We start from the raw sequence: 25672 nt of genomic DNA, 5'->3' as shown, positions 1-25672 counted from the left end.
TGCTGTCAAAAAATAAAAATTCTGTACAGATACCTTGAATTTTAAAGCATTTTAACACTTTTATTATAAGCATTGGTTAAATAAATGGACACTCACATTTAAAACAACCATCTAGGTTAAGATGATGAAAACAAATCTCATAATGCTAAATCCCAAAAAATACATTCAATGTGTGTTGTGTAAATTAACACTCTTCATTTCACTGAAGGCATGATGTCAAACAAACTTGACACTTTTCATAACAGCGCAACCAGCTAACCAATGCAACTCAATTTGTTGCAGTAGGCATTAACCTTAAAGCCTAAACACAGCAAAGGGGGAATCTCAGAGAAATGGCCAGGACATATTGAACCTCAAAGACCTTTTGGATACAGGAAATAAAACCCATTTTAAAGACCAAAATATGAAATAAGACCCAGACTTTTCTTGAGAGTTTTCCATGAGATTCTTACTAAATCCAGATCTGTAATTTGATCATGTTTAGCAGGAAGCCTCTGTGGTGAAGGTGCTGTGGTCCAACAGATGCTCTGGCGGCACAATAAGCTTGAGTGCTTGATCTAAGGCCACTGCCGTCAGACCCCAGATTCGATACTTCGGACTGTGAAACACAGGGAGTGTGTACCCATAACGGTCACCAGTACGGAAGTGTGTGTAGCCTCTGTTTTGGGCTTGACATAAATGCTCAAGTGTCAGGGTAAAAATCTCTTCCACCTGTCAATCAAAGAAGTGCAGTGTTACTCAACCCTTTCCTGAGGACAAACACTCTGCCATGATGTGGTAAAACTGAATAGATTGTGACTGATGTAAATTGTCTGGGGAAATGTGCAGTGGTCTGCCTGTACCTCGCCTGGATTAGGTCGAAAAGAGAGTGTCTCCAATGCTCCAAGATTGGCTATTACAGGCGCAATCATCATTCCAGACTGTAAATTAGGAAACATAAAATTAGATGAAGAATTGCACTGATCTTTACTTCAGAAATAGTTCAAAGCTTTCTGACACTCAACTGTGCATTCATACCCTTAAAGTGCCCCTATTGTGCTATTTTAAAGTTTCTTCATTTTGTTTTGGAGTCTCCTACAACAGGTTTACATAAAGCGAAGGTAAAAAGCACTTTTATTTTCTCATAATATACATTGCACATCACCACATTGTTCAATGATTCTCAAACAACTCGATGGATGAATCAGTCTTTCTAAATCCCTCCTTCCGTGAGTCTACTCTGCTCTGATTGGTCAGATGGCCCAGTCTGTTGTGATTGGTCTACTCTGCTCTGATTGGTCAGATGGCCCAGTCTGTTGTGATTGGTCTACTCTGCTCTGATTGGTCAGATGGCCCAGAGGTTAGATGGCCCCGAGTTTTGGTTCATTGTGACGGGGTCCAAAGTTCACAGAAAGGAAACAGACGGCAGAAAACGGCATCCTGCTTGTTTTCTGTATTTTAAAAAAGCTTTACAGTTTTGAATAATTTCTTGTTTCTATCTGTATGACCATAAACTATGGAGGAACAGGTTCCACAGAAAGACAAATAATATGAAAAGCATAATATGAAACGATAAGACTTTTTATTTTGTCCATCCGATATATATTGTTGTACCTGCTCGGTTCTGTCTTTCAGCGCGTTGTCAGTGTCCTCTATTTTAGGTTAAACATTCAGAATACGATTCCATATAAGGTTATATTTCAGCACTTCGCGAATGGACAGCAACTCTCAGCATGAACGCGTTCTCGCGCATTCATGTTAAGCGCATTTTTGGGAAACGCGCGTGGAATTGCGGCGAGCGTTCGTAACCTTGCACATAGAGAGCGCTCTTAAGAGCTAAGATACATCGTTATCGGGAAACTCGGCCCTGGTCTCCGCACTAGCCTAACTGAAAACTATGAAAGCCGTGTGACCGGCCAACCGGTAAAAAAAAAATAAAAAAAATACTTTAACCCTCTGAGGTCGGCAAACGCGCCGGCGCGTTTTGCTGGATTTTCTTAACATTGTAGCACTATAAACTTAAATTACTCCGTCATTTATGGTCATACAGAAAAAAGAAATATAAAAAATTAATCTGTGATATTTCTACTTTTGTATGTGTCCACTTACAATCAAATCAAAACATTGTGTTTTTGTAAAATAAAGAAAATAAACAGGGTGTGCGTTCTGCCTCTCCGTCGCGGTGAACTTTTTTTTCTTGGACACGTCTATAAACTGAAACCAAACTCAGCGAATACTTGTCACACATTTATGAGCCATATACCTTTATAAACATTTAAGTGTGTACTTTTAAATGATCAGATTCAAACTGAAAACAAATATTCTCTGTTTAAGTCATTTGTATAAAACCAACAAGATGTCCAGCTTCTCAAATGCTTCCTAATTATTTTTTAATTTGACCACGCCTACTCGCGCAAAAGACATTCACATGCAAATCTCCACATGGAACGCGAACACGCTCATTACCTCAAAAACAAAACACCAAAACACTTCACAAGTCTCTGCTTTTCGTCGAGTTTGAAAGACGTGCCGTGAGCTTACATTGGATTTAGGCTACCTCAGAAGAAGAAGAACGCGATTTGAAGACAAGAAAGATGTAAGGTAAGAAATTCTTAAATATTAGTTTGCTATTGTTGCATAAATTTCCCATTGCAGTTGACCTGTTGCTAGATATATGGTGAATATTATAATATTTAGACCCGTGTTTACTGTTACTGTGTTTGTGGATATCTGCTCAAACGTAGATATGTATAATATGGTAACCATAATGTTTCATATTTTGGAGCGAGCTCTGGTTTTGAATGTATCATATTTGGAGCGCGATCGCGTTTGAATGTATCATATTTGGAGCGTGATCGCGTTTGAATGTATCATATTTGGAGCGCGATCGCGTTTGAATGTATCATATTTGGAGCGTGATCACGTTTGAATGTATCATATTTGGAGCGCGATCGCGTTTGAATGTATCATATTTGGAGCGCGATCGCGTTTGAAACGCACTGTGCATAGCCTACTGCTTACAAGGCACAACAAACCTGGTGTTCATTATATTATATATTGTTGGAAACATTTGTGTGTGTGTGTGTGTGTGTGTGTGTGTGTATTCTGTGAATTTTAAAAAGCAATTTTAACCAGAAAAATCTAAAATTTATTCCCAATACATTTTAAAACTATATTCCCTATTTCTCTTGATATCAGTATGTTCACTTTTTTTTTCAGGGACCAGATGCCACTGACATGAGTCTCTGTACATGAAAATCAAACACCTTGGAAATGAAAGGTATGTACAATGTTTTTAGGAATGGCACAAAGGTCTCTGTCTTTGGATCATTGTTTTCAATAAGTGCTTTTTTGTCATTTGTTGTGTATATTTGGATTATGTTATGTTGTAAATAAATCCAATCAAAAAGCCATTCTTTTTTAAATCTCCTCATTCTTTGTGCAAGGTTGCTCAGAATGACAGGGCCTGTTAGCTCCTAATAGGGCCATTAGGGAGTGTCTTTGTCTTTCTCAGGTGTGAAAAGCTTGCATATTAATGAGATGATCCGTCCCTTTGCATATTGCTTTTTCACACAAAACACGTCTTAGAAATTTTAAATCAATATATTGTCTTCTCTGAATGAGCAGTCAGGGTGATTTTCATAGTTTTGGAGCAAATATTCTAGGCTACGTCATACAATTTTCAAAAGTCTTGTGAAGAAATAATCAGTATGGGTTTCATGACCTTATTTCAGTGACAATTTTTTTTTGTATTTTCACAAACCACGCATAAGTGTTATTATCTCAAAACTACAAACTTTTACATACATGCTGCTGATATATTATTGTAGCAGAGTTTGTGCTGAATACAGTGTAATCAGACTTTAGCCATGAAAATGTCACAAGTAACAGAAATAAGCACAAATGTCAGAGCACGTCAGAACTCCTCCAGGCCCAGAAAACAGCTCAGACCCCAGAGGGTTAAAGAAACTATTCCCTCTGATTTTGTTTCATTAATAAAGTTTGACTAATCGCAGCAGTCTCGCATTCGTTTAGAACTCGTGTGAAATGCACGTATAAAATGAAGTTAACGAACAACCTCGTTCCATCAGGAAACGCCACATGAATTTCACTGCGCTTTATGAAGAGTTTTGCGTGAAGAAGCCGTTCGCCGGAGATGTGGTAAAAGATTAATTCAGCACACAAGAGAGTCATGATTATTAGGCTACCGGTATACTAATCCTCCTGGCGCCGGGTCTGAGTGAGTAGGCCTAATTTACTCTCTTACCTTTGTTCTTTGATTAACATTAATGACACTCCATCTGACACACGTCCCATTTTCTCACAAATCTCTACATTCATTTATGATATTATTTAAATCATTTGTTCTTATGAGGACACTTGACAAAACGGACATTTTGGCATAATTTGTGTGTGTTATGTTTTGTTCAAGGCCGAAAAGAGAACTCGATACTGACGCGCGTCTTTTCCGTGTGTTTGTGTGTGTGTGTAATAGGCAGGACTTACAGGTCTCTTGTTTTGTCGCGCTTGAATGGTTGAGCGTGATCATATAACGCTAGTCAACTAGTGACAGAAAATACGGATACTGCGTAATGCTTAAAAAAAAAAAATATGTGCGGTGCTGCGGTGGGCAAGTGATGAAACCGGTGTTGCGACTGAACACCGTGTAACACCGGTAACACCGATTATCGTGCCAAGCCTAATGACGGCAATTTCAAACCAATTCAAGCCCGATTCAGACCCTGACAGTGTTGTTGTTAAACAAAAGGATCATCCTGAACGGATTTCATGCATGGACTTTGCAAGCACAGATTTCACAGGACGTTTCAGAGTGGTATGTTTTTCTTATACATTATAGGTACAATGTTATCCACCATTTAACCCCCTGGGGTCGGCGGTATCGCCAGCGATACCAGCTCGCTTTTTTTATCAGTGTAAAAGAGACTCATAAATACTCTGTTGACTTTAATTTTCCATAGGAGTTTCATACATCAATCGATCCTGTTAAGTGTGTATTATTTTTGTATACTCACAATAAAAACAAAGTGTTGTGCTTTTTGCCAAATAAAGAAAAATAAACATGATGCGAGTTCTGCTTTCTCTCTGTCAGTGAAGTCAATTCTGAAACGCGTCCGAAAATGAACCATAACTCAGCGAATACTCAGTCAAACAGGCATACAGACACACAGGCATGAAGCTTGAATTCTCTTCTTTTGAATGAAGTAATTTATATAAAAAAACAAATATTCTCAGTTTATGTAATCTGTATGAAAAGAGAGAGATGTCAGTCGTTCTCATCTCAGCTCATTATTTTTAATTTGACCCCGCCCACGGAGAGCGCGCGCTATTCAAACGCAAATGATCTGAGGCAAACCTGTGAACGCCCCCATATCAGCTCGAGAAAACACATTGTACTTGTTTACACCGTCTCACAGCGCTGTGAGGAATAATACTATCGTAATAATAATAATAATGGAAAATGTACCTCAGAAGTGCTGGTATTTCGAGGAGCAACGGATGCCGCTGAGCTGAGGAATACTGTAGTAAGTTTTTTTCATTCTCAAGTAAATCACATTTCTGTGTGTGAATGAATGAACGGCAGAGATGCGCGCTGTTTGCCACAACTCGCAAAAAGACGGTTTAAATTTGAATCGCGTTTCTGTGTGTGAATGAATGATTAGCTTTTATATTCCTTATAATAAAAACGAAAGACCTATGTTACAGACATATGAAAGACAACATTTCGTTGATAAGTTTTGGATAGATTATACATTTTTACAGTAAAATATTAGTGACAAATTTGGGGAGAGGATACATATTCCAAAACTGAAAATACAGTATGAGAATTAACTGCACAATTACTAGACATGTTTTCCTTGGATATTTTGCAAACACAATTTGTGATGCTTCTAACTGTGAACCAATTTGGTAGAATATATATATCATTCTGATATGATTTTTTTTTTTAAATCAATGTTGGAAACCGTTGTGCTGCTTAATATATTTTTATAACCAATGATACATTTTTTTTTTCAGGATTCTTTGAATACAATTTTGATTGCAATCAATAATTTTGATTATTTATTTTGCTCACATTTGATTTGCTTAGAGCCCGCATCAATGGGGTACAGCTGCAATTCATACTAGCCCTGTATGAATTGATATAATTATTTTATAAAAGGTATTTTAGTTTTACAATATAACTGTATAAAAAGTGCAACAAATAAATCTAGGAATCTAAAAAATTATATTTGAATAATAACGGTCCACAAAAATCACGGTTTGGTTCGATAAGATACACTGGTGTCATGGTTCAGTACGTTTTCAATACAGCAAAAAGAAATGCCAGAGAAATTTCCTTGATTTACATTTTTTATTAAAACTAACATCATAAAGTATGATCATTTTTTACTTTGAGCAATGATGGAGCTATACTTTAACTTATAAAACATAAACAGCTCCTTATAAAATTTTTTTTAATGTAATATTGTAGTAGTTATAAGCAAAGGTTTATTTTATTTCAGATTAACATCTGAGGGCAGCAATTTTATTCATAATGTCAAAATAAAACCAAGGTAACGTTACTTGAAAGCACAATGTTCCTGGTTTCCACGTCAGCGCTGTTTGATCCGTTATTAACGGAGAATGTGAATGCTTTTCACTAGATCTCGCAGCGATGTTATTACTTCTGTGGCGAATTCAAATTTCTTTACTTCTGTGGCTTTCTTTACTGGATCTCTTAGCGCTGTGTAGTAACAGTGTAGCTTGATCTAGATCGCCTCGCGCTGCATTGTTCCAAACTGTCTAATGGTCCGTGAAGCACAAAATAACGAGTAGCGCAGTTTTGTTCCGTTTTCATTACGTTTGCCATTTGATGTTGGGCGCCAGCGTCTCTTAACGTCACATAATACGCTTGCTGCGCGACTACATTTGAAAATATGCGTTTTCATTTCTTCTTCGCTGCTCTAAACAGTGGTTGCTTGTGGCAACACAGGAAGTTGTGCTGTTGCCACAAGCAACCACTGTTTAGAGCAGCGAAGAAGAATTGGTCTCTGATTTGCAGCGTTAAGCAAAGCTAGCGTGCATAACTAGGTATTGTTTAATAAAATGGTATCGGATCGGTACATGGGTAGATGTACTCGCCGATACCGATGCCAACATTTTTATTGGTATCAGCGGCATTTCCGATACTAGTATCGGAATCGGAACAACCCTATCAATAACCATGCATAAACATTATTCTCTCAAAAATACAAACATGAACATATATGTTGCTCACATATTATGGTAGCCCTGTTTGTGCTTAATAGAGTGTAATTACACCTTTGCCATTAATATGTTTATAAGCAACTGAAAAAAGCACAAATGTCAGGGCATGTCAAAACATCTCAAGGACCCCAAAAACACCTCAGACCCCAGAGGGTTAATAATGATATTTTTCGGAAAACTATGGTTATACAAACAGTAATCGCTCTTGTTGTGATCCAACAAGACAAGTTGTGATCCAATAACAGATTGTCCCGACAAAGTGGGAACTGCTCCTTTTCAGGAGAAGCCTGCATTGGACTCATCTTAGATTCTGGAAGCTGTTTTCCATAAAATGTGCAGAGCACAGACAAACGTTGGGATTATAATGTTCATGAACAGTATTTTAAATAAATGTTACCCATTCTAAGTTCGTCAGCCTTAGGAATGTCAAACAAATGAGTTAAAGGAATAGTTCACTTACAAATGAAAATTTGGTCATAATTTACTCACCCTGCCTGTATGAATTTCTTTGTTCTGCTGAACACAAAAGTAACCATACAGCTGATGTACCCCATTGACTTAACAACTTGAAGGTGAGTAAATTAATTTTAATTTTTAAGTGAACTATTCCTTTAAGGAATTTTAACAGCGTCTCTTTGACATAGCAGCAGCTTATCCAGCGTATTCAGTGGGCTGGGATAATTCAAATGAGCAACATTGTGACTTCATAAAGCTAAGAAAAATTGTGTTGCAGTCCAAACGAGCTGTTCGTAGTGGATTCTGTTAACTAAAATAACTCCCTTTGGAGTGGACTTTGAGTCGCTGAAGAACGGGTCGCTCTCACGAGCTCAGTGAACTTAAGCGTAGTACCGTGATCGGTTGCCACCTGTGCAATAAGTCCAGTCGTGAAATTTCCTCATTGCTAAATATTCCACAGTCAACTGTTAGTGGATTTTTTGACGGGATGCCCCCAGGTGGTTAAACTGGGAAACTACACCTCCTCTACACTCATCCTCAACACTGGAGCCCCTCAGGGCTGTATCCTCAGTCCCCTGCTTTACTCCCTCTAAACCAGCAACTGTAAGGCTAGACACAGTTCTAACAAACTGGCGAAGTTAGCCGATGACACAGTGGTCTTAGTAAAAACGATGAGAAGGCCTACCTAGAGGAAGTGGGTGCTCTTTCCACATGGTATCATACTAATAATCTCTCTTTGAATGTCATTAAGATTAAGGAGATGATCATCAACTATGGGAGGAAGGAAGTGAGGAATTATAGCCCTTTGATGATCGATGAGGCCACAGCTGAAAGGGGGAGCAGTTTTAAATATCTTGGGGTATATCTTACAGAAGATCTTTCCTGGAAAATGCATTCACATCACCTCGTAATGAGGGCAAATCAACGCATCTATCATTTACGAAGGCTGGCCAGGTTTAAGGTTTTCTCAAAAAGTGCTGAGGACTTTCTATACTGGAGCTGTGGAGAGCCTACTCACTGGAAGTATTATTTTCTGGTTTGGAAATACAACGGACCAAGATCAGAAAGCGTTGTCCAGAGTGGTAAGGTCAGCACAGAAAGCCATCAGGACTTCATGGCATCAAAAACATTTACCTTCAGGGATGCAGGACAAGAGCCAAAAGAGTTATTAAAGACGTTCATCCTGCTGGACATAACTTATTGTCATTGGTCCCATTAGGGAAGCGTTACCGGATCCTGAGAACTAATACAGAGAGACTGAGGAGGAGTTTTTATCGTCAGGCAATCCGGCTATTTAATGAGGACACTATTTCTGCATTGTGGGATGAGAAACTAGGGGAAAACTATTTCACTACATTGCATCGTATGTGACATAATAAAGAACCTTGAACCTATTATAACAAACTGGGAGCAACAGCAACTCAGCCAGGAAGTGGTAGGCCATGTAAAAATCACAGTCAGCGGATGCTGAGGCGCACAGTGCAAGAGTCAATAGCCACAGACCTCCAAACTTCATGTGGCCTTCAGATTAGCTCAAGAACAGTGCGTAGAGACCCTCATGGAGTGGGTTTCAATGGCCGAGCAGCTGCATCCAAGCCTTAGGCCTACATCACCAAGTGCAATGCAAAGCTTTGGATGCAGTGCTGAAAAGTGTCGGATGCAGTGGCCAGTCCAGTTCCTCCACACCAAACTCCTCATCCATGTCTTTATGGACCTGCTTTGTGCACTGGTGCGCAGTCATGTTGGAACAGGAACATCCCCAAACTCTTCCCACTAAGTTGGGAGCATGAAATGGTCCAAAATGTCAATTCCTTTGACTGGAACTTAGGGGCCAAGCCCAACCCTGAAAACAACCCCACACCATAATCCCCCCTCCACCAAACTTTACACTTGGCACAATGCAGTCAGGCAAGTACAGTTCTCCTGGCAACCGCCAAAACCCAGACTCGTCCATCAGATTGCCAGACAGAGAAGTGTGATTCGTCACTCCAGAGAACACGTCTTCACTGCTCTAGAGTCCAGTAGCGGCACGCTTTACACCACTGCATCCCACTCTTCTGGGAAGGCTTTCCACAAGGTTTAGTGTGTTTATGGGAATTGTTACTGGGAAAAATAAGAGCGGAGACTGAGAGCCAGACCTTCTCGTCCAACATCAATGCCTGACCTCACAAATGCGCTTCTAGAAGAATGGTAAAAAATTCCCATAAACACTCTAAACCTTGTGGAAAGCCTTCCCAGAAGAGTTGAAGCTGTTATAGCTGCAAAGGGTGGACCAACTCCATATTAAACCCTAAAGATCAGGAATGGGATGTCATTAATGTTCATGTGCATGAAAAGGCAGACGTCCCAAAACTATTGACAATATAGTGTATGTTCAGTCGGACCACAGGGTGGCAGCGCACTGGCCAAACTTGTGATGCATTCACATAACTAAGCAAAGTATGTTTCTAGCCCAATACCTTATACATTCAAAGCGTCCCTATTGTGCTTTTTCGGATATGACCTTTCATGTAGTGTGTAATATAGCAGTTTGTGAATGTTATTGTCTCGTAAATTCTCTAAGATCATTATTCATGTCGGCACTAATGATGTTCGACTCCGCCAGTCGGAGATCACCAAAATTAATATTAATATTAAAGAGGTGTGTGAACTTGCAAGTACGATGTCAGGCACTGTAATTTGCTCTGGCCCCCTTCCTGTTTGCAGGAGTGATGAGATAGTTAGTAGATTGTGTTCACTGAATCGCTGGCTGTCTGAGTGGTGTCCGTGTAATAATATAGAATTCATAGACAATTGGAAAAGTTTTTGGGGCAAACCTGACCTGTGGAAAAGAGATGGTATTCATCCCTCCTGGGATGGTGCTGCTCTTCTCTCTAGTAATATGGCTCATAGTCTTAGAGCTCAAACATGACAATCTGGGGCTCAGGTCAGGAAGCAGACAGACTGGCTAAACCAACCGTCTGCTAGCGGCCTCGCGTCACCAAGGTCAGATAAATCCCATCACATAGAGCCTCTTTCACCTAGCTATCATCATATAGAGACTGTGTCTGTTCCCCGATTTTGGAAATCCAAAAAATGTTTAAACCCATCTAAGGTTAAAAATTTAATTGATGTTCAACAAATAAAAAACAGCTATAATATAGATGAGCAAATGCTAAAGCTTGGGTTGCTGAATATTCGATCGCTTACTTCAAAAGCACTCATTGTTAATGATATGATTTCAGATAATAACCTAGATGTGCTGTGTTTGACAGAAACCTGGCTAAAACCAAGCGATTACATTACTTTAAATGAATCCACCCCGCAAGACTACTGTTATAAACATGAACCTCGTCTGAAACGCAAAGGGGGTGGTGTTGCTGTAATTTATAGTAATATTTTCAAAACCACTAAGAAATCAAGTTTCGAATATAATTCTTTTGAAGTGTTAGTGCTTAATGTAAAAATATATAGTATAAATGATAAATCACGCTTGAGATTTGTGCTGGCTACTGTATACAGGCCACCAGGGCACCATACAGACTTTATCAAAGAATTTGCGGACTTTCTATCAGAGTTAGTATTGGCTGCAGATAAAGTACTAATTGTTGGTGATTTTAATATACACATCGATAATGAAAAAGATGCATTGGGTTTGGCATTTAAAGACATTGTAAACTCAATTGGAGTTAGACAACACGTGTCAGGACCTACTCATCGTCGTAATCATACTCTAGATCTAATATTATCACATGGAATAGATGTGGATGCCGTTGAAATTCTGCAGCAGAGCGATGACATCTCAGATCATTATCTAGTCTCGTGTAAATTACATTTAGCCAAGGCTGCAAAGTCGACTCCGTGTTTCAAATATGTTAGACCTATCACTTCTGCTACTAAAGATTGCTTTATTAATAATCTTCCTGATCAGTTTCATCATCTTAGCATCCCGGATAGCTTAGAAGAACTTGATATTGCAACAGAAACTTTTAACTCTCTCCTTTCCAGCACTTTAGACACAGTTGCTCCTTTGTGCTTAAAGAAGATTAAAGAAAATAATCCAACGCCGTGGTACAACGAGCACACTCGGGCCCTTAAGAGAGCAGCCAGAAAAATGGAGCGCAACTGGAAGAAAACAAAATTAGAGGTATTTCGCATTTCATGGAAAGAGAGCTCGATTGCTTACAGAGAGGCTTTAAAAGCTGCTAGATCTGCTTATTTTTCAAACCTATTAGAAGAAAATAAACATAATCCTAGGTATTTATTTGAAACGGTGGCTAAACTAACGAAAAATAAAGCTTCAAACACAGAAGGTTCCAAGCAACACAGCAGTAATGACTTTATGAACTTCTTCACTTATAAGATTGATAATATCAGGGACAAAATTATAACTATGCAACCGTCTACTACAGTATCACATCAGGCAGTGCATTGTAGTCTCCCTGAGGAAAAATTTGATTCATTCGTTGCTATAGGAGAGGAAGAATTTACTAAACTTGTTAAATCATCTAAATCGACAACATGTATGTTAGACCCTATACCGACTAAGCTACTGAAAGAGATGCTTCCAGAGGTCATAGATCCTCTTCTTAATATCATTAATTCATCTTTGTCTCTAGGATACGTACCAAAAAACTTTAAGCTGGCTATGATTAAACCGCTTGTTAAAAAAATGCAACTTGATCCTTCAGAATTAGTCAATTACAGGCCGATCTCGAATCTACCTTTTCTGTCAAAGATACTAGAAAAGGCAGTATCTTCACAACTATGTTCCTTTCTAGAAAGAAATGATATCTGCGAGGATTTTCAGTCTGGATTTAGACCATACCATAGTACTGAGACAGCTCTCGTTAGAGTCACAAATGATTTGCTCTTATCATCCGATCGTGGTTGTGTCTCTCTATTAGTGTTACTCGATCTTAGTGCTGCGTTTGACACCATTGACCACAACATTCTTTTAAATAGACTAGAAAACTATGTTGGCATTAGTGGAATTGCACTAGCATGGTTTAAATCATACTTATCTGACCGTTATCAGTTTGTAGCAGTAAATGAAGAGATGTCTTATCAATCACAAGTTCAGTATGGCGTACCACAGGGCTCAGTACTAGGACCGCTGCTGTTCACTCTGCACATGCTGCCATTAGGAGATATCATTAGGAAACATGGAATTAGCTTCCACTGTTATGCCGACGATACTCAGCTCTATATTTCTTCAAAACCTAACGAAACTTACCAATTCACTAAATTAACAGAATGCATAGCTGATATAAAAAATTGGATGACTCGTAATTTCCTACTTCTAAATTCTGAAAAAACAGAGATTCTAATTATTGGACAAAAAACTTCCTCACGTAATAATCTAGAATACTGTCTAACACTTGATGGCTGCTCTGTTAAGTCTTTGTCGTCGGTTAGGAACCTGGGTGTGTGTGTGTGTGTGTGTGTGTGAGTGTGCTCTTTGATACCAATCTTTCATTTGAAAGTCACGTGTCTAGTATCTGTAAAACCGCATTTTTCCATCTTAAAAATATATCTAAATTACGTCATATGCTCTCATTGACAAATGCGGAACAATTAGTCCATGCGTTCATGACCTCAAGGCTAGATTATTGTAATGCTCTACTGGGTGGTTGCCCTGCACGCTTAATAAACAAACTACAGCTAGTTCAAAACGCAGCAGCTCGAGTTCTTACCAGAACCAGGAAGTATGACCATATTAGCCCGGTTCTGTCAAAACTGCACTGGCTCCCTATTAAACATCGCATCAATTTTAAAATATTGCTGATTACTTACAAAGCACTAAATGGTTTAGCTCCGCAGTACTTGAGCGAGCTCTTAACGCATTATAGTCCTTCACGTCTATTGCGATCTCAAAATTCCGGCCAGTTGATAATACCTAGAATATCTAAATCGACTGCTGGCGGTAGATCCTTTTCCTATTTAGCACCAAAACTCTGGAACAGTCTTCCTACCATTGTCCGGGAAGCAGACACACTCTGTCAGTTCAAATCTAGATTAAAGACACATCTCTTTTACATAGCGTTCACATAATACATTATAGACTTCTATAATTCAATATTAGGCTGCATAGATTAGGTCAGCTGGAACCGGGAACACTTCCCATAAATCCTGATGTACTTGTTACATCATGAGAAGAATGGCATCTACGCTAATTTTAGTGTCTTTGTTTATCCCAAGGTTTTCCCGCAGCCTGCCGGATCCAGGCCGTTTCCAGATCTGATGAAGGACCTTCGCCTGGACCCGGTGTCAACGCAGTGCTGAAGGGCCAACTAGTCTCTCCCTATGGAGGATCCCTTTCCCACTCTACAGATAACGCGTCGTCGGGAAAACTCAATTTGCGTATCTACCCCGAATTGATAAAATAAAATAAAATTCTGAATCAAAACTATAAGGAAACACCAGTAATTTGTTTAGGCTTGGTTTGTAGGGAATTCCAAACCTGCACACATATATTCAAACGCACATAACTATAGAACCCGTTCTTAATGCGCATCTGAACGCCATCAGCGTTTCTCACAGGTTCGCTAAAGTCTGTGTAGAGAGAATGGTGTCGTCTTGGCGGCCCCTAATTTAAAAACAAATTATCGTTGCGACGGAAGCGAATCAATCAAAACTAACTTTAGCTGGAAAATAAAATAACTTTATTAAAGAACCGCTATAAATCCAAAACAATCTTACGTTAAATTATACATTTATCTCTGTAAAGCTGCTTTGAGACAATCTACATTGTTAAAAGCGCTATATAAATGAAAATGACTTGACTTGACTTGACTTGACTAAAAGAAAGAACAGATTAAGGACTGCCTGAAACCAGTCGTCAGTAATTCCAGTCTCACTTCCTGCACAAAGCTATGTAGATTTTTAACACATTTGCATACTAGCAGCCTCTGGTCTTGATTAGCTGAGCAGCGTCTCTTAGCCCCGTCCTCAAACACTGTAGTTTATCTGAGACAGGAAGAGTTTGGTTCGTGTTGTTCATGTGGAGAAGACGCTGTTTTCTGCAAATCCTGCAAAAATTCAACAAATTTCCATTCAAATCCACGGATGAGATCGATACGGTAAAACCCACGCCATTGTTACTGTTCGTATCACTGTGTATCAAGTGCTGAGATTGAGATATGATAATGAGCGTTTGGTTTCTGACCAATCCCAGCAGACTGGGCCATCTGACCTATTAGAGCAGAGCAGTTCTCGGGAAGGAGGGGTTTAGAGAGACTGAATCCTTGAACAAACCGAGGAAAGAGCTGATGCTGCAGTGGATATTATGAGAAAATTACAGTGTTTTTTGATCTTGGATGCATGTAAATCTATTGTAGAAGACTCCAAAACAACATTAGGAATCTTTACATTAGCATAATAGGGTCCCTTTAATAGTGAAATGCCTAACCTTATACTGAACAGCACATTTGTGACCTCACCATATCCCGCAGAGGCTTCATCACACCCCACACTTTATCTTCTGTGACGTGGATTCCCAGCTCCTCGCCAGCTTCTCTGAGAGCCGTCTCTACCACAGATCTGTCCGACGGGTCTTTCTTTCCCCCTGCAAAACTGACACAACAGGGATGAGGAGGACATTCAGCAGAGGGTCGACACGTGAGCCACACTATACAGCTTTCAGCATTAGAAACAAGCTTTAGGTGACCTTTTACCTGACATCCCCTTTGTGCCGCCCCTTCAGCTGGGCCGATCTGAGGGTGAACAGTAGTGCGGGATCCCCGCTCACAGCACACAGACACACCAGCACTGCCGCCCAGCTCTTCCCCTCCCGCTCGTACAGAGCAGCGCTGGCCTGCAGCGAGCGTCGGCAGCGGGCCTCGTTCCCCGAAGACAAACACCGGCCCGTAACACCGCCAGCCTCGCTCCCTGTGGACAAACACCGGCCCGTAACACCGCCAGCCTCGCTCCCTGTGGACAAACACCGGCCCGTAACACCGCCAGCCTCGCTCCCTGTGGACAAACACCGGCCCGTAACACCGCCAGCCTCGCTCCCTGTGGACAAACACCGGCCCGTAACACTGCGCTGCTGGCCGTCTCTGTGCAGCCCGCGGGTCTGACCCGTTCGGCCCGCGGGTTTACAACGCCTCGTCCACAGGCCTGAGCCAATGTCGGCCAACAACCGGGAGCTGCCTGTGCTGTGTGTGCTGCATGCTTGTCTTTTAATATGGCTTTCAGGAGAATGTAGGCATTTCTCCAGTTTACTGTAGGTCAGAAGGCACTTGCTCCGGTTAGTGGAGCACTGGCATGGAGATCCATTCAGAGAGGCGTGTGAACACAGGACAAGAGTCTGAGGTGCGTGTACCCAGTCAATCCTGCTAAAATCCCTGTGCGGTAACAGAAAATGAGAGCTGATGCACATCCGTGGACACACGTGTTCGGAAGAGTCCAGGACGACAGAGAATCCTCTAGAAACGGAGCAGCGGGAGTGTTTTTCCCGCAGGACATGTGAAGCGCGGCTGCAGACGTGTTCATGTTGGACACGAGCATCTCTGAGCATCAACTGCAGCCTGTGAAACCTCAGCTGATTTACACAAGCCTTCATGTGTGGGTTCCTGAACATCCTGTGGTAACACAGTCCAACATTAAAGGGATAGTTCATCCAAAAATGAAAATTAGCCCATGATTTACTCACCCTAAAGCCATCCTAGGTGTTTATGACATTCTTTTTTCAGAGTTATATTAACCAAATGTCCTGGCTCTTCCAAGCTTTATAATGGCAGTGAATGGCCATTTCTGTTTTGAAGTCCATAAAAGTGCATTCATCCATTGTAAAAGTAATCCATACGGCTCCAGGGAGTTAATAAAGGCCTTCTGAAGTGAGGCCATGCGCTTGTGTAAGGAACAAATCCACATTTAAAACTTCATAAATTATGAATACTGGCTTCCAACAGACGGCCGTATGCATTGATTTACGGTGGAAGACTAACCCGACCCGAAGCACAGCGTAATGACGATCGTGGAACCTGGTCAAAACAACACTGGTCGTAAATCAGAGATTTTGAAGAGAAATGTTGGAGGATATCTATAATAGAAGAGGAGCTTCAGTTTGTTGCACAGACCTTTTTGTTTAAACCACGAGAGGCATCTAAGCTTCCGATACTCCTACATCATACATGCGCCACGGGTTACTCGTGTGACACAAGTCGACTTGCGTAGTGTGCGTATGGTCATCTGGTGGAAGCTAGTTATTTTAGATTATAAAGTTATAAATATAGGTATTTGTATTTGGATAGATGCATGTTTATGATGGACAGATGCACACAGATGCACGTTTATGATGGACAGATGCACGTTTATGATGGACAGATGCACGTTTATGATGGACAGATGCACGTTTATGATGGACAGATGCACGTTTATGATGGACAGATGCACGTTTATGATGGATAGATGCACGTTTATGATGGATAGATGCACTTTTATGATGGATAGATGCACGTTTATGATGACAGATGCACGTTTATAATGACAGATGCACATTTATGCCGGATAGATGCACTTTTATGATGACAGATGCACGTTTATGATGGATAGATGCACGTTTATGATGGATAGATGCACTTTTATGATGGACAGATGCACGTTTATGATGGACAGATGCACGTTTATGATGGACAGATGCACGTTTATGATGGATAGATGCACGTTTATGATGGATAGATGCACTTTTATGATGGATAGATGCACGTTTATGATGGACAGATGCACGTTTATGATGGACAGATGCACGTTTATGATGGACAGATGCACTTTTATGATGGACAGATGCACGTTTATGATGGACAGATGCACGTTTATGATGGACAGATGCACGTTTATGATGGACAGATGCACGTTTATGATGGACAGATGCACGTTTATGATGGATAGATGCACGTTTATGATGGATAGATGCACTTTTATGATGGATAGATGCACTTTTATGATGACAGATGCACGTTTATAATGACAGATGCACATTTATGATGGATAGATGCATGTTTATGATGGACAGATGCACACAGATGCACGTTTATGATGGACAGATGCACACAGATGCACGTTTATGATGGATAGATGCACTTTTATGATGGATAGATGCACGTTTATGATGACAGATGCACGTTTATAATGACAGATGCACATTTATGCCGGATAGATGCACTTTTATGATGACAGATGCACGTTTATGATGGATAGATGCACTTTTATGATGGATAGATGCACGTTTATGATGGACAGATGCACTTTTATGATGGACAGATGCACTTTTATGATGGATAGATGCACTTTTATGATGACAGATGCACGTTTATGATGGATAGATGCACGTTTATGATGGATAGATGCACTTTTATGATGGATAGATGCACGTTTATGATGGACAGATGCACTTTTATGATGGATAGATGCACGTTTATGATGGACAGATGCACTTTTATGATGGATAGATGCACTTTTATGATGACAGATGCACATTTATGATGGATAGATGCACGTTTATGATGGATAGATGCACTTTTATGATGGATAGATGCACGTTTATGATGACAGATGCACGTTTATAATGACAGATGCACTTTTATGACGGATAGATGCACTTTTATGATGACAGATGCACGTTTATGATGGATAGATGCACGTTTATGATGGATAGATGCACTTTTATGATGGACAGATGCACTTTTATGATGGATAGATGCACTTTTATGATGGATAGATGCACATTTATGATGGATAGATGCACTTATATGATGGATAGTTGCACTTTTATGATGGACAGATGCACTTTTATGACGGATAGATGCACTTTTATGATGACAGATGCACGTTTATGATGGATAGATGCACGTTTATGATGGATAGATGCACTTTTATGATGGACAGATGCACTTTTATGATGGATAGATGCACTTTTATGATGGATAGATGCACATTTATGATGGATAGATGCACTTATATGATGGATAGTTGCACTTTTATGATGGACAGATGCACATTTATAATGACAGATGCACATTTATGATGGATAGATGCACTTTTATGATGGACAGATGCACTTTTATGATGGACAGATGCACTTTTATGATGGACAGATGCACGTTTATGATGGATAGATGCACTTTTATGATGGACAGATGCACTTTTATGATGGACAGATGCACTTTTATGATGGATAGATGCACTTTTATAATGGATAGATGCGCTTTTATGATGGACAGATGCACTTATATGATGGATAGTTGCACTTATATGATGGATAGTTGCACTTTTATGACGGATAGATGCACTTTTATGATGACAGATGCACGTTTATGATGGATAGATGCACGTTTATGATGGACAGATGCACTTTTATGATGGACAGATGCACTTTTATGATGGATAGATGCACTTTTATGATGGACAGATGCACTTTTATGATGGACAGATGCACTTTTATGATGGATAGATGCACTTTTATAATGGATAGATGCGCTTTTATGATGGATAGATGCACTTATATGATGGATAGTTGCACTTATATGATGGATAGTTGCACTTTTATGACGGATAGATGCACTTTTATGATGACAGATGCACGTTTATGATGGATAGATGCACGTTTATGATGGATAGATGCACTTTTATGATGGACAGATGCACTTTTATGATGGATAGATGCACTTTTATGATGGATAGATGCACATTTATGATGGATAGATGCACTTATATGATGGATAGTTGCACTTTTATGATGGACAGATGCACATTTATAATGACAGATGCACATTTATGATGGATAGATGCACTTTTATGATGGACAGATGCACTTTTATGATGGACAGATGCACTTTTATGATGGACAGATGCACGTTTATGATGGATAGATGCACTTTTATGATGGACAGATGCACTTTTATGATGGACAGATGCACTTTTATGATGGATAGATGCACTTTTATAATGGATAGATGCGCTTTTATGATGGACAGATGCACTTTTATGATGGACAGATGCACTTTTATGATGGATAGATGCACTTTTATGATGGACAGATGCACTTTTATGATGGATAGATGCACATTTATAATGGATAGATGCGCTTTTATGATGGACAGATGCAAGTTTATGATGGACAGATGCACTTTTATGATGGACAGATGCACTTTTATGATGGATAGATGCACTTTTATAATGGATAGATGCGCTTTTATGATGGACAGATGCACTTTTATGATGGACAGATGCACTTTTATGATGGATAGATGCACTTTTATGATGGACAGATGCACTTTTATGATGGATAGATGCACATTTATAATGGATAGATGCGCTTTTATGATGGACAGATGCACATTTATAATGGACAGATGCACTTTTATGATGGACAGATGCACTTTTATGATGGACAGATGCACTTTTATGATGGATAGATGCACTTTTATGATGGACAGATGCACGTTTATGATGGATAGATGCACTTTTATGATGGACAGATGCACGTTTATGATGGACAGATGCACATTTATAATGGATAGATGCGCTTTTATGATGGACAGATGCAAGTTTATGATGGACAGATGCACGTTTATGATGGACAGATGCACGTTTATGATGGACAGATGCACATTTATGATGGACAGATGCACGTTTATGATGGACAGATGCACTTTTATGATGGACAGATGCACTTTTATGATGGACAGATGCACATTTATGATGGACAGATGCACTTTTATGATGGATAGATGCACTTTTATGATGGACAGATGCACGTTTATGATGGATAGATGCACATTTATAATGGATAGATGCGCTTTTATGATGGACAGATGCAAGTTTATGATGGACAGATGCACGTTTATGATGGACAGATGCACGTTTATGATGGACAGATGCACGTTTATGATGGACAGATGCACTTTTATGATGGACAGATGCACGTTTATGATGGACAGATGCACTTTTATGATGGACAGATGCACTTTTATGATGGACAGATGCACATTTATAATGGACAGATGCACTTTTATAATGGACAGATGCACTTTTATGATGGACAGATGCACGTTTATGATGGACAGATGCACTTTTATGATGGATAGATGCACTTTTATGATGGACAGATGCACATTTATAATGGATAGATGCACTTTTATGATGGATAGATGCGCTTTTATGATGGACAGATGCACTTTTATGATGGACAGATGCACGTTTATGATGGATAGATGCACATTTATAATGGATAGATGCGCTTTTATGATGGACAGATGCAAGTTTATGATGGACAGATGCACGTTTATGATGGACAGATGCACGTTTATGATGGACAGATGCACGTTTATGATGGACAGATGCACTTTTATGATGGACAGATGCACGTTTATGATGGACAGATGCACTTTTATGATGGACAGATGCACTTTTATGATGGACAGATGCACATTTATAATGGACAGATGCACTTTTATAATGGACAGATGCACTTTTATGATGGACAGATGCACGTTTATGATGGACAGATGCACTTTTATGATGGATAGATGCACTTTTATGATGGACAGATGCACATTTATAATGGATAGATGCACTTTTATGATGGATAGATGCGCTTTTATGATGGACAGATGCACTTTTATGATGGACAGATGCACTTTTATGATGGACAGATGCACTTTTATGATGGATAGATGCACTTTTATGATGGACAGATGCACATTTATAATGGACAGATGCACTTTTATGATGGACAGATGCACTTTTATGATGGACAGATGCACATTTATAATGGATAGATGCACTTTTATGATGGACAGATGCACATTTATAATGGATAGATGCGCTTTTATGATGGATAGATGCACTTTTATGATGGACAGATGCACATTTATAATGGACAGATGCACTTTTATGATGGACAGATGCACTTTTATGATGGATAGATGCACTTTTATGATGGACAGATGCACTTTTATGACGGACAGATGCACTTTTATGATGGATAGATGCACTTTAATGATGGACAGATGCACGTTTATGATGGACAGATGCACGTTTATGATGGATAGATGCACGTTTATGATGGATAGATGCACGTTTATGATGGATAGATGCACGTTTATGATGGATAGATGCACGTTTATGATGGATAGATGCACGTTTATGATGGACAGATGCACGTTTATGATGGATAGATGCACGTTTATGATGGACAGATGCACGTTTATGATGGACAGATGCACATTTATGATGGATAGATGCACATTTATAATGGATAGATGCACTTTTATGATGGATAGATGCACGTTTATGATGGATAGATGCACGTTTATGATGGATAGATGCACTTTTATGATGGACAGATGCACATTTATAATGGATAGATGCACGTTTATGATGGATAGATGCACGTTTATGATAGACAGATGCACGTTTATGATGGACAGATGCACGTTTATGATGGACAGATGCACGTTTATGATGGACAGATGCACGTTTATGATGGACAGATGCACGTTTATGATGGATTGATGCACATTTATAATGGATAGATGCACTTTTATGATGGACAGATGCACGTTTATGATGGACAGATGCACGTTTATGATGGATTGATGCACATTTATAATGGATAGATGCACTTTTATGATGGATAGATGCACGTTTATGATGGACAGATGCACGTTTATGATAGACAGATGCACGTTTATGATGGACAGATGCACGTTTATGATGGACAGATGCACGTTTATGATGGACAGATGCACGTTTATGATGGATTGATGCACATTTATAATGGATAGATGCACGTTTATGATGGACAGATGCACGTTTATGATGGACAGATGCACGTTTATGATGGATTGATGCACATTTATAATGGATAGATGCACTTTTATGATGGATAGATGCACGTTTATGATGGACAGATGCACGTTTATGATAGACAGATGCACGTTTATGATGGACAGATGCACGTTTATGATGGATTGATGCACATTTATAATGGATAGATGCACGTTTATGATGGACAGATGCACGTTTATGATGGACAGATGCACGTTTATGATGGACAGATGCACGTTTATGATGGATTGATGCACATTTATAATGGATAGATGCACGTTTATGATGGATAGATGCACGTTTATGATAGACAGATGCACGTTTATGATGGACAGATGCACGTTTATGATGGATTGATGCACGTTTATGATGTAGTGCTGTAGCGGTGCGTCAAAATTACGTCGACGTCATATTTTTTGCGTCGACGCTTCTTTATTTTTTTTATTTTTTTTATTTTTTTGCACCATTCCCGGAGGTACAGCTCGCCACACACACACCGCCCGCCGTGTTATTCTGCCATGTTTTCTCCCTTTCTTTCCAAACCGCGACAAACGCCAGTCTCCTTTCTCTGCAGAATGCCATAAATCCGCTCAACCAATCACAGCGCACCATTCCACGCATTGTAAACAGTAACGGTGGCGCTCTGACACCCGGCGATATTTTTTTTCACAGGATGGTAGGGGAAGACTCATGAATATTAATTAGGGAAGTCATCCCTGATTGGTCTGATGCCCTACCCCTAACCCCACCCCTAAACCTACCCGCCACTGGGGGTCTGATGATCTACCCCTAACCCCGCCCTAAACCTACCCGTCACTGGGGTTAAGACCAATCAGGGATGACTTCCCTAATTAATATTCATGAGTCTTCCCCTACCATCCTGTGAAAAAAAAAATATCGCCACCCGGCATCCTAGTTTTCCTTATCTACTTTGCACTTTTTGATCAACAAACAAACAAAAAAAGTAATACATTTGACGGCATTGATGAACCTGTGGTGGATTCTGCCGTAGGGAAGAAACGTAAGCCATCGAAATCTAATCATTTACGTGAGGAGATTAAGAAGATGAGGCACGCGGGAGGAAGAGAAATGCCGACTGTTGCTTGTTCTCACACGACAGCGTCAAACTTCTGTCGAATGCTGACACGTTAACCCCAGGGGATCTTTTAAACAACTTTCAATTCTTGTACTCAAAGTCAACGAAAACCGAGCAGGACCTAAGCCATTTTACAGCTGATCGCCGTCAAAAAAGAAGGTCGCCGTCGTTCAGAAGGTATAATAGCGATGGCTGATTGAATGTAGCCTATGTTTAGTCCAGATTAGTATTGACCGAGTTCAGAGGCTGTCATATGTGGATCAACTTACTTTGTTGTGTATTTTCAACAGTTTCAATGTGAAAAATAACTTTTATATTGATTCAATGGATTAATTGCATAAAAAAAAGGATTTATCACATTTATACTATATTATTCAGAAGTAAACATTGTAGCTGACAGTGTGTTAATGTCAGAATGTTTATTTTTAAACCACAACCTTCTAAGTGCTTCTTTTACCAATATATTTAACATATATCTTTTGCATTTCTCATCCAAACAAAATCAAACTTGGCACTGCACTTACTCGTGCCCAGACAGCTGCCGAGTTTGAACTCCATCGGAGTAACGGTTCGACAGAGATATGCGAATAACAGACAGGATAAATAATTCCAATTAGTCGTTAGATTAGTCGACTAATCGATAAAATAATCGCCCGACTAATCGTTTAATTAATAATCGTTTACCCCAGCCCTATTATGATGGACAGATGCACATTTATAATGGATAGATGCACTTTTATGATGATAGATGCACGTTTATGATGACAGATGCACGTTTATGATGGACAGATGCACGTTTATGATGACAGATGCACGTTTATGATGACAGATGCACGTTTATGATGGATAGATGCACGTTTATGATGGATAGATGCACTTATGATGGATAGATGGACTGTTTTGGGCTTCAAATTTTCACTTGCCATTCACTCCTATTATAAAGTCTGGATTAGGCAGGACATTTTTTAATGTAACTCTGATTGTATTCGTCTGAAAGAAGAATGTTATGTACACCTAGGATTGCTTGAGGGTGAGTCTGCCTAATGCATAAATGTAAATGAGTAGGCTAAATCATGGGGTAATTTTATAATAATCCATATACAATCTTCATCAAGCTGTTTAGAGCCAGAACTAATTAAAAAAGTAATTGTGTGCACATCCCGCCTTCTGGCAGGTGCAGGACAGAAGAAACTAATGAAGTGAATAAATCATTAGTTTGCCTGAAGAAGGCAAAACGTTGCATTTTTTATTAAATATGTGAGCAAAGAGCAGTGTTGCGGACATCATATTTTTAGAGCCAGAACTAAAGCACTTCTGCTGATGAAATGAGGAGGAACAGTTCAATACTGTGCCTTGATGCATTTACAAGTTATTCAACATTCTGCATTATTATATTAGACTAAAAGGTCCCTAACTGAGACCTTGTGGCATGTGATCCAAATACTTCAAAATGATTTATTTATTGCCACAGATTAACACTCTTTATAATAAGGTGTTAGTTGATAACATAAAGGGGCAAAAACACCACCAAGCCAGTTCTTAAATAAGTGTTGAACAATAATCAGTCATTTATATTCGTTTAAATATTCGTGGGAACTGAATCATTAATCCACAGCGATATAACCAAACATCGGTTTTAACTGGAATACATGTTAATAAAACACATTTAAAAACTCACCTCAAAATAACCCAAAATCAGTAGCCTACTATGACGCTGAGCGGATGTTGTGACAGAGACACCTTCTTCTTCGGTGTGTGTTTAAAATGTCGTTGAACAGGCGCATTTCGCCACCTAGTGGACACACACACACACACACACACACACACACACACAAGCAGCGAATAAACAAACACATTCATTAATTATATTATGGTAAATTATTAAAAAGAACATGTTTGTGATGTTTGACTCACAGCAAACGTTCACATAAAGCAAGGCTTGTGTAAGGAAATAGCATGACAATGATATAGTTTCATTATTGTCAAATCCGTTATTTAAGCATTTGCATGAAGAAGAGCGTGATATTATAATACAAAGCTATGAAAATAAACGGATGC

At 39.5% G+C, this 25672-nt stretch overlaps 1 protein-coding gene across 2 annotated transcripts; it reads right to left on the bottom strand.

The window, feature by feature from the left end:
- Nucleotides 1–35: 35 nt before the first annotated feature.
- On the bottom strand, nt 36–25364 carry nudt8 (nudix hydrolase 8). Of its 2 annotated transcripts, XM_084418832.1 has the most exons (6): nt 25293–25355; nt 15692–16268; nt 15360–15565; nt 15126–15258; nt 843–920; nt 36–711 (listed from the first exon to the last, which is right to left on the bottom strand). In XM_084418832.1, the coding sequence occupies exons 2-6, from the start codon at nt 16265–16267 to the stop codon at nt 481–483; spliced, it is 1224 nt and encodes a 407-aa protein (XP_084274958.1). In that variant the 5' UTR covers nt 16268; nt 25293–25355; the 3' UTR covers nt 36–480. The 2 variants fall into 2 exon arrangements, with proteins under 2 accessions (XP_084274958.1, XP_084274957.1); XM_084418831.1 differs by having other exon boundaries at nt 37–711; nt 15360–16268; nt 25293–25364.
- Between the last annotated feature and the right edge of the window lie 308 nt (nt 25365–25672).

This window comes from Rutilus rutilus, assembly GCF_951802725.1.
Source record: "Rutilus rutilus genome assembly, chromosome: 9".
Lineage (NCBI taxonomy): Eukaryota > Metazoa > Chordata > Actinopteri > Cypriniformes > Leuciscidae > Rutilus > Rutilus rutilus.
This window is presented reverse-complemented; position numbering and strand designations above follow the sequence as displayed.

Excerpts from the sequence above, each read along its gene's own strand:
- nudt8 (XM_084418831.1), bottom strand. The coding sequence starts at position 16,267 with ATGTTCAGGAACCCACACATGAAGGCTTGTGTAAATCAGCTGAGGTTT. Across the intron at positions 921-15,125 it reads TGAAGCCTCTGCGGGATATG|TCTGGAATGATGATTGCGCC; the intron begins GTGAGGTCACAA and ends CCTAATTTACAG. Across the intron at positions 712-842 it reads TTCGACCTAATCCAGGCGAG|GTGGAAGAGATTTTTACCCT; the intron begins GTACAGGCAGAC and ends TTTGATTGACAG.